Here is an 11111-nt window from a genome sequence, read left to right as displayed (position 1 = left end):
AGTAGTCGATGATTCTGTTGTTGGTGCATCAGTAGTTGATGATTCTGTTGTTGGTGCATCAGTAGTTGATGATTCTGTTGTTGGTGCATCAGTAGTTGATGATTCTGTTGTTGGTGCATCAGTAGTTGATGATTCTGTTGTTGGTGCATCAGTAGTTGATGATTCTGTTGTTGGTGCATCAGTAGTTGATGATTCTGTTGTTGGTGCATCAGTAGTTGATGATTCTGTTGTTGGTGCATCAGTAGTTGATGATTCTGTTGTTGGTGCATCAGTAGTTGATGATTCTGTTGTTGGTGCATCAGTAGTTGATGATTCTGTTGTTGGTGCATCAGTAGTTGATGATTCTGTTGTTGGTGCATCAGTAGTTGATGATTCTGTTGTTGGTGCATCAGTAGTTGATGATTCTGTTGTTGGTGCATCAGTAGTTGATGATTCTGTTGTTGGTGCATCAGTAGTTGATGATTCTGTTGTTGGTGCATCAGTAGTTGATGATTCTGTTGTTGGTGCATCAGTAGTTGATGATTCTGTTGTTGGTGCATCAGTAGTTGATGATTCTGTTGTTGGTGCATCAGTAGTTGATGATTCTGTTGTTGGTGCATCAGTAGTAGATGATTCGGTTGTCGGTGCATCAGTAGTAGATGATTCTGTTGTTGGTTGCTCAGTAGTAGATGACTCGGTAGTAGGTGCACTAGTAGTAGATGATTCGGTTGTAGGTGAATTAGTAGAAGATGATTCTGTTGTTGGTGCGTCAGTAGTGGATGGTTCTGTTGTTGGTACATCAGTAGTAGATGACTCAGTAGTTGGTGCATCAGTAGTAGATGATTCGGTTGTAGGTGAATCAGTAGTAGATGATTCTGTTGTTGGTGTGTCAGTAGTGGACGGTTCTGTTGTTTGTACTTCAGTAGTTGATGCTGTTGTAGGCGATGCTGCTGTAGTCGGTTTATCAGTTGTAGAAGATTCGGTTGTTGGTACTTCAGTTGTCGATGCCTCTGTAGTTGGTGCATCGGTAGTAGATGATTCTGTTGTTGGTGCATCAGTAGTCGATGATTCTGTTGTTGGTGCATCAGTAGTAGACGACTCAGTAGTTGGTGCACCAGTAGTAGATGATGTGGTTGTAGGTGAATTAGTAGTAGATGATTCTGTTGTTGGTGCATTGGTAGTGGATGGTTCTGTTGTTTGTACTTCAGTAGTTGATGCTGCTGTAGTCGGTTTATCAGTCGTAGAAGATTCGGTTGTTGGTACTTCAGTTGTGGATGCCTCTGTTGTTGGTGCATCAGTAGTAGATGACTCAGTAGTTGGTGCACCAGTAGTAGATGATTCGGTTGTAGGTGAATCAGTAGTAGATGATTCTGTTGTTGGTGGGTCGGTAGTGGATGGTTCTGTTGTTTGTACTTCAGTAGTTGATGCTTCTGTAGTCGGTTTATCAGTCGTAGATGATTCGGTTGTAGGTGAATCAGTAGTAGATGATTCTGTTGTTGGTGCGTCAGTAGTGGATGGTTTTGTTGTTTGTAATTCAGTAGTTGATGCTGCTGTAGTCGGTTCATCAGTCGTAGAAGATTCGGTTGTTGGTACTTCAGTTGTGGATGCCTCTGTTGTTGGTGCATCAGTAGTCGATGCCTCTGTAGTTGGTGCATCAGTAGTTGATGATTCAGTTGTTGGTGCATCAGTAGTAGATGATTCGGTTGTCGGTGAATCAGTAGTAGATGATTCTGTTGTTGGTTGCTCGGTAGTAGATGATTCGGTAGTAGGTGCACTAGTAGTAGATGATTCGGTTGTAGGTGAATTAGTAGTAGATGATTCTGTTGTTGGTGCGTCAGTAGTGGATGGTTCTGTTGTTGGTGCATCAGTAGTAGATGAGTCAGTAGTTGGTGCACTAGTAGTAGATGATTCGGTTGTAGGTGATTCAGTAGTAGATGATTCTGTTGTTGGTGTGTCAGTAGTGGACGGTTCTGTTGTTTGTACTTCAGTAGTTGATGCTGTTGTAGTCGATGCTGCTGTAGTCGGTTTATTAGTCGTAGAAGATTCGGTTGTTGGTACTTCAGTTGTCGATGCCTCTGTAGTTGGTGCACCGGTAGTAGATGATTCTGTTGTTGGTGCATCAGTAGTCGATGATTCTGTTGTTGGTGCATCAGTAGTAGACGACTCAGTAGTTGGTGCATCAGTAGTAGATGATGCGGTTGTAGGTGAATTAGTAGTAGATGATTCTGTTGTTGGTGCGTTAGTAGTGGATGGTTCTGTTGTTTGTACTTCAGTAGTTGATGCTGCTGTAGTCGGTTTATCAGTCGTAGAAGATTCGGTTGTTGGTACTTCAGTTGTCGATGCCTCTGTAGTTGGTGCTTCGGTGGTAGATGATTCAGTTGTTGGTGCACCAGTAGTCGATGATTCTGTTGTTGGTGCATCAGTAGTAGACGACTCAGTAGTTGGTGCTCCAGTAGTAGTTGATTTGGTTGTAGGTGAATCAGTAGTAGATGATTCTGTTGTTGGTGCATCGGTAGTGGATGGTTCTGTCGTTTGTACTTCAGTAGTTGATGCTGCTGTAGTCGGTGTATCAGTCGTAGAAGATTCGGTTGTTGGTACTTCAGTTGTGGATGCCTCTGTAGTTGGTACATCAGTAGTAGATGATTCAGTTGTTGGTGCACCAGTAGTAGATGATTCAGTTGTAGGTAAATCAGTAGTAGATGATTCTGTTGTTGGTGCGTCAGTAGTGGATGGTTCTGTTGTTTGTACTTCAGTAGTTGATGCTGCTGTAGTCGGTTCATCAGTAGTAGAAGATTTGGTTGTTGGTACTTCAGTTGTGGATGCCTCTGTTGTTGGTGCATCAGTAGTAGATGACTCAGTAGTTGGTGCATCAGTAGTTGATGATTCAGTTGTAGGTGCATCAGTAGTAGATGATTCTGTTGTTTTTGCATCAGTAGTAAATGATTCTGTTGTTGGTGCATCGGTAGTGGATGGTTTTGTTGTTTGTACTTCAGTAGTTGATGCGGCTGTAGTTGGTTTATCTGTCGTAGAAGATTCGGTTGTTGGTACTTCAGTAGTTGATGCTGCTGTAGTCGGTTTATCTGTCGTTGAAGATTGTGTTGTTGGCACTTCGGTTGTTGATGCCTCTGTAGTTGGTGCATCAGTAGTAGATGATTCGCTTGTTGGTGTGTCGGTAGTGGATGGTTCTGTTGTGGGTACTTCAGTTGTCGACGCTTCTGTAGTTGGTGCATCAGTAGTAGATGATTCGGTTGTCGGTGCATCAGTAGTAGATGTTTCTGTAGTTAGTGCATCAGTAGTAGATGATTTGGTTGTTGGTGCATCAGTAGTAGATGATTCTGTTGTTGGTGCATCAGAAGAAGATGACTCAGTAGTTGGTGCATCAGTAGTTGATGATGCAGTTGTAGGTGCATCAGTAGTAGAGGATTCAGTTGTTGGTTCTTCTGTAGTTGATGCTACTGTTGTTGGTACTTCAGTAGTCAACGATGCTGTAGTCGGTGCATTACTACTGGATGACTCTGTTGTTAGCACTTCAGTTGTCGAAGATTTGGTTGTTTCTCTTGTTGCTAGAGTATTCGATGGTTCTGTTGTTGTTGCTACTGTAGTTGCTACTGCAGAGGAGGTGAGTAGCAGAATATATAGGTAATAGTGGAATAACAATAATAATAACAACAATAATAATAATAATAATAAATAATAATATTTATAAAATACATATCCATTGCAGTAGTGCTCAAGGCGCACCAGAAGGACGAAACCAAAATTTACAATAAACTATAAAACTACCAAAAATTAAACATCATACACATCACTGCACCGTTTACAGACAAATTGAGGCACAGGACCCCTATTTATTACTCACAGGTGCTCAAATAATGGAGGTGTCTAACTTAACAAATTAAGGTAAACTTTTTATTTCTAATAGGCGCAGTATTTGAAAAATTTCATCCTAGGATTTATAATAATAGCCGTTTACAAAACTAGTATATTAATTTAAATAGTAAGCTAGATGAATGTTATTGATAGAGAAAGAAGGGTTGTTTTAAAAAAAATACATCAAGATTTAAGATGTCTTTATTATTTGTCTCTTTGGAAAATCAGTTCGTATAACATATCAGGAAAAAAAATTATTACAAAAAACAGAACACGTATATAAGTATACTTAGGCTCTAAAACTTATTTAATATTATGTTGATTAATAATTCTAATTGATAGCGGTACGACTAAGTTAAAATATTTATTTGTTTTTCAGGCTTTGTGATTGTAACATTTTACCCAAGGGTGGCCAAGTAAATGTCACCACTCACTGATGATAAATCCAGAATCATGTGAATTGTTGTATACATGTCTAATATGCTTCTATTATCATCATAAATACGTAATGCTAGGCCTTTTTACATAACATATGTAACAGTTAAATTATAATTTGTGGCTTAAAGCAAATAATACCTAAACATAAAAAGTTTCAATGATAAACTGCAATTTTGTTTTTCTAAACAACCTGAACTTATGTGTTGTGCGTCAGGAGATGAGGTAAGAAGATTTTTTGCCCTACCTGATGCAAACCATCATTAAATAGCATTGCAATATCAGCTGCTACTTGGGAATCGGATTCAAAACTAGTCTATAAGTGAACGATAGGTGGTGTAGTGGTTAAGCCAACAGTTTAGCTTTCAAAAGGCTGTGGGTTCCATTATTGGTACACCTCACACTTTTGTCACTACGAAGGAGGTACATTAGGAAACTATGACCATAATATAGTCAACTTCCTCTGCTTATTATTTGATTTTAGAGTCTAGCTCTTACGTAAAAAACAAATTGCAATAGTAATAAAAATAATAGTTTTCAACTCAGAATTTAATGAGGAATAACATATCAAAAATCTAGAAAAATCTAATTAGTGGAAGGGGTTAAATTTAACCAAAATGGCAGATTTTACACTTTACCCAAAAATGGTATTTTTAAGCTAGTCCATTCCTGGAAGATTCAATTTGAATATATTTGGTGTCATATGAAAGCTATTGAAATTATCTGTCGAATGATGTATATAATGACAAATTATATTGATTTTTGATCCGAAAAATACAAAAAAAAAAAAACTGCACTTTTTTACCCCAAAATTGTATTTTGAAGCAAGTACGTTAAAAGGCCTAATTTGAATATATTTAGTATCATAAGAAAGCATTTAAATTTTTATCAAACAATGTGTGCTACAACACATTTTATTAATGTTGTGACCTAAAAAAACAAAAAACTTATTTTTTTTTTACTTTTTTGCCTAAATTAGGTAACTCATGTTTTATTTATGAATACTAAGCTAACAACTTTTTCATCTAATACTCTATTCTTATCACCAGGCCTTGGCACAAACAGAATGGGCTTTTGCCATGCTAAATTTTGGATTTTAATGCCAAATTTAACACGTTTTTACACAAAAAAATGGTATTTCGAAGTTAGTCACTGGAAGATTAAATTTCAATCAATATATTTCGCATTAATGTATGTTACATTATGTTAATTTTAATATGGTGATGATGACCTTCAAACTGTCTTTTAATATGGGTCAATGGTCATTTTCAGACCACATTTCCCATTAGAGCAAATAGGAACATACCCATTCTCAACAATTTGACTCAAGAAGCAACTCTCTAGGACTAGTAGTTGACAAGATATAACTATATTATCATAAACTTTCACCTAGATAAAAAAAAAATTTTAAATGCCAAATTTAAATGGCTTCCACCAAATATTTTTTTTCTAGATTTTTGATATGTTCTTTAGGATACACAAAGTATAACAGCCTTAAAATCAAAACTATTGCAATTATTTCCAGGTCATTCAGTACACTAAGAACTACAGGTTCAAAAATTAACCCCAACAAGGTCATTTATGACCCTTTTAGTACGGTCAACTATGCACCAACTACAATCTAGTCAAATTTGACCCTGAAAATGTAGACAAAATATTTGACCCTGAAGTAGGGTCCAAAGTAACCCTTTAGGGATAAAATATTACAACATTTTTGTGGTCATTTATGTAGTAAGCAGGGTCATTTGGATATGACCACTTTTTAAATAGTCAAGTAAAATTTAGTCAAATCTAACTATTTGATAGTCAAATTTTGAATAATATAATTGTAAATATTTGACTGTACAGTACTTCTATATAATTATTCACAGTCTACGCTTTTCTACAACAAAAACAGACATAAACACTATGTACGTATACCATTGTAAAATTCTTTATTTTTGAAAGATCAAATACAAATAAAATTCAATCACTAAATGGGTACAGAAACACTAAATTAATATATCTGTGAGCTGCGAGAAAAGATGGATAATCATTAATAGTTACTATATACTGATTTTACCATGTATTGGTATATTATTATATATTTTACTAAAATAATTCAGGTTAGGCAAGACTCATTTATACCTTGTTTAATAATAATAATAATAATAACAATAATAATAATAATAATAATGATAATAATAATAATAATAATAATAATAATAATAATAATAATAATAATAATAATAATAATAATAATAATAATGTCTTTATATATTGGGCCTTTTCCAAAGATACAAGGCGCACCTGATTTAAAAATATCTCCAGAGGGAAGGTAGGAAAAGAATTAACAATATCATAATTATTGCTTGCCATGTTTACTAAAAATGAGTACTCCAATGTTTACACTTTTTGATGGGAACCTTTCAGAAAGGATACGGTAATATTACCAGAGACTGAGCATCTGTTTGAAAGGGTCTAGACCGGCAATAACGCCGGCTATTGTAACATTGCTGTATTTTCTTGTCTGAAAGGGGCTAAAGTCAGGCTCAGGAGGAAAAAACATTTTTTATATGTTGTACAGTATAACAAACTTTTATAAGACACAAAAGTATATTTGACGGAAAACTTGGGAACAGTTAATAAGTTAAGGCAGATTTTTGAATATTTAAAAACTTTGGGAAATAGGGTGTAACACTGTAACCATACATCTCTCCACCTTTTCCCTCAGTTTTTGAAAATTCATAAATCTGTACCTCAATTAACCGTTCCCAAGTTCTTCGTCAAATATGCTTAGTGTGTCTTTAAAAAATCAGTTGTACAACATATCAATAATTTTACGGAGCCTGCCTTTTAAGATGATAGAGTCTATTAGATATTCATGTACTTGCAGGTGGTGAATCCTCGAAGGCTGTCAGTGTCAGAGCCTAATTTACTGTTGCTCTTTTGGCTCTTTGCTTCTCCTCTACATGCAGAGACGGTAGGATGGGAAATGTTTCAATCGCTCGTTAATGTGGTTCTACAGGGATAAAAAAAAAACATAAAAAAACAATCAAAGCTATTTCATTCAAAATATTCTTCAAATATTGTACGTACGTGAATAAGGTCTCTTTTTGAGTAAGTTCACATAGAGGACATTATTTTTTATTGGGCTCCCCATATAAATAAGCACCCCTCCAATTATTTAATAAGTGTACAACGTCCAAGTTAGGCGGCTAAATTGGTTTCGTTTATAATTTTGTGAAATTTTCATATTAAACAATTTCAACTAATATTCTCTCGCATACTGTACAAACAATACTACACCTTTCATCAGCTATACACTTCTTTATTAAACACAGCGACATGTAAATAAGCACCCCTTCAATTATTTAAAAAGTGTATAATGTCCAAGTTAGATGGCTAAATTGGTTACATCGTTTATATTTTTATGAAATTTTCATATTAAACAATTACAACTAATTATATTCTCTCGCATACAAACAATACTACACCTTTTATCAGTTACACACTTTTTTGATTAAACACAGCGACGCTTATTCAAAATAGAATACAGTAGGCCTAGGCTTATATCGCTTATAAGCAGCTTATTTGAGAGAAGCATTTATTTGATTGTATTTACAATCTCAGGCTATATTCACAAATGCATGAGCCACCATTATGGTTTGTAAACTATACTGCATTGTATCCCTACCTGAAGTAGTAGTAGTAGATATGTTGATTGCTGTACTTTGCTTGGGTCCAAATTTTAATATGCTGTCTGTCAACTCTGGGATTACTTCATCTATGTGTCTGCAGCTTCTCCATAGATAGCTCTGAAGTCCTGCTCAATCTGAAATAGCATAATGGGTTGAGAAATTGATTTGAGTACACATCATCATAATTATACTGGGCTCTGAATTGTTTTAAAGAACACATTGCGAGTAAATAATGCTTCAATTACATGAAGCAGAATGAACTTGGGATGTATTTGCAACTTCAGGAACCTAATATTTAGAAATGTTATGTAGTGCAAGATCTGAAAGCACTTCACTTTACTATTACATCCTGTTTCATACATAATATATAAGAATCATTGGAAAAATTTAAATGCTAAGACTTCGAAGCGAGTTTGAAAACAATAAATATTTCAGATTGTCAATTTGTTATAGAGCTTTTAGTATCTGCTTATATATAGAAATGTTATGTAGTGCAAGATCTGAAAGCACTTCACTTTACTATTACATCCTGTTTCATACATAATATATAAGAATCATTGGAAAGATTTAAATGCTAAGACTTCGAAGCGAGTTTGAAAACAATAAATATTTCAGATTGTCAATTTGTTATAGAGCTTTTAGTATCTGCTTCTTTATGTTTTTCTCATGAATTCTACAACCTGCTCTTTCTGTTCTTTGATGTGCAGCAACCACTGATGCATTTAATTGAATTTCACTTTAGAAACATCTTGCTCTAAAAGGGTAAAGGCAAAGATTAATACCCTATTCAGACTAGCATCACACTACAATCGGTTGTAGCAATTGCGACACCAAATCATGAAGTAAAATCGTGTGTGAAAGCTCACTAATAGTAGACGATACGTAATAATATCGCAATTGTTACCTGTTGCGATTGGGTGCTAAATCTTTATTCCCGATTACCAGGGAATGCGATCGCAACGAATCACAACAAATTCCACAGGCACTGTTTGGCTGAGGCTAGTGAACACAGGCCTAGCCACCAGAATCCTAGGCCCTAGAATGTAAAGTTTTTTTGTGTTGGTCTGAATGCGCTGGTTGATTGCCATCGGGAGTAATCAGTTTTGGATACCACTGATTACTACCGTCTACAACACAACCGATCGCAACGGAGTGTATTCTGAATAGGGTATAAGATAAACCTAGGTAGGTTTGCATAACCTGAACCAAAATTAGCATTGACCCTGTGCTCCACCAAAAAATGTATTATTTAATGTTACCGACAACAATGGGGCAACAATATGTCCTTGCAGTATTAGATTGATCCTCTTCAACTTCAACAACAATTTTTTTTACTTTAGATGACAAAATATTCTGGATAAGCTTCAAATATTGAAATGAGCGAGTCGGTGGCTCTCATCAGTATGTAATATGCCATGATGTTTTAAAATTCAAAGCTGACATACTGTACTATAATTTACCTTCAGAAGTGCTTTTACTAAAGAAAAATCACTCATTGAATACTGGCTGCAAATGTGGTGACCGGCTCCTCACATTTTTCAGGAACTCTTCTAGGTATAGTATTCAGTGGCTGAGTGCTCTCCTTCACTCTTCGTAAAGTAAGCTTCCTGCAAAGGAGAATGTCATGAAAAAAATGTATCAAGCAGCAACATTAAAACAAAAAAACATAAGTACACTTATCCACTACCAACCATTTTTTCATAGATGATCCATTAGACATTGTCAGGTAAGGCCAAGAAAGAATAACTGCTGACATAATTTACCTTGACATGGCATGAAACAGTACATACTGTAACCTGGATATACTGGACTACCCTTTATCAAGTTTTTTTTTGTTTTAATTTTGGTCAATATTCATTTCAAGCAGTAACAAATTAATTTTACTTTTACACTGAAAAAAACTATTTTTCTCAATATCCTGAAAATGACAATTAATTGCACAATCTGCATTGTTGTGGAAGTGTTTATGAGGTTCAAACTTTGTTACAAAAAATAAGTCCTAGCCAAGGAGGCTAATAGGCTGGCCGTTTTCTAGTACAAATCTGCAATAAACCGAAAAGACAATAAGTCAAAACGGCAATGACCAACTGTAGCAAAAATCCAAAACGGCAACACTTTTTGACCAGAACGGCAATGAACCAAAATGGCGATAAGTTAAAATGACAACAAACCAAATACTAAATAATTAAGATTTAAAATATACACACACAATAAGCCTACAGCAATTTATGTATTAAGTAAAAATGCAAACAATGTTAATAATAATAATAATAATATGGTAATAATAAAAATAATAATAATAATAATAAACAACAACAGGTAAATTCAATAATTAAAAGATTGGGGAAACACAATATAAAAAGCAGTAAACATTCAAATACATAAAACACAAAAATACAGACAAAGTTAGGCTAAAACAATCTATGTTACAGAAGCAAAAAATGCTAAAAAAACGTTAATAATAATAATAAAAATAATAATGGTCTAATAACAACATACAAATTCAATAATTAAAAGAGTGGATCTAGGGCTAGGCAAATTGTATAAATAAATAAGCCTATCCTAACTAAGAAACCTAACCTTTCTGAATCAGGTAGGCCTACCTACTACCTACTATGATACATACGGAGGTAGGCCTAGGTAGGGCCACACTCACTGACTGACACCACGCTGCCTGGCACTAGGGCTTCTATACAGAGCCTAGCCTACCTATAGGCCTAGGGCCTAGGTGGTCTAGTGCCTAGGCATACCCCTCCCTAGCCCTAGGGGCAAAATCAGATTCAGAAGCTAGGCCACACTCTTTACTTTATTAAGAGTCTTCTTAATCTTAGACTCTTATATAGGCCTAGCCTACTCGGCTTCTATAAATATCAAATAACATTTAGACTATGTTCACAACGGTGGATAATGCTTTACCTTCAAACGTGCAGATAAAATCTTCAATACCCCATTCCATTTATCAAACAAACCTGCTGTTTTTTCAAATCCCAGGTCAACACCACCGCCGTTTGCCATGCGCTATTGAGCATACGTACCAGGGTTGCCAGATAGTCGACAGGCTTCACGGCCAAACACACGCCATCTCACGGCCAAATTCGGCCAAACTTTTTTTTAATATCGGCCAAAATTCGGCCAGATTTTAATCCG

At 35.5% G+C, this 11111-nt stretch overlaps 1 protein-coding gene and 1 long non-coding RNA gene across 2 annotated transcripts in view; both read right to left on the bottom strand.

Moving 5' to 3' along the window:
- LOC117104379 (mucin-4-like) overlaps positions 1–11111 on the bottom strand; it is a 54009-nt gene that overhangs the window by 32373 nt on the left and 10525 nt on the right. Inside the window, exon 2 of the mRNA XM_033245203.1 lies at positions 1296–3587. Coding sequence (XP_033101094.1) covers positions 1296–3587 — 2292 coding nt within the window. The remainder of the gene's footprint in view (positions 1–1295; positions 3588–11111) is intronic.
- On the bottom strand, positions 6178–11007 carry LOC117104382. Its single transcript, XR_004444734.1, has 4 exons — positions 10881–11007; positions 9425–9571; positions 7961–8098; positions 6178–7285 (listed from the first exon to the last, which is right to left on the bottom strand). It is a non-coding gene; the product is annotated as an uncharacterized LOC117104382 (long non-coding RNA).

Source organism: Anneissia japonica, unplaced genomic scaffold (genome assembly GCF_011630105.1).
Source record: "Anneissia japonica isolate Jap-2015-1 unplaced genomic scaffold, ASM1163010v1 scaffold288252_len263706_cov166, whole genome shotgun sequence".
NCBI classification, from domain to species: Eukaryota; Metazoa; Echinodermata; class Crinoidea; order Comatulida; family Comatulidae; genus Anneissia; species Anneissia japonica.
Note: the sequence above shows the minus strand (reverse complement) of the source record. Positions and strands in the feature narration are given on the sequence as shown.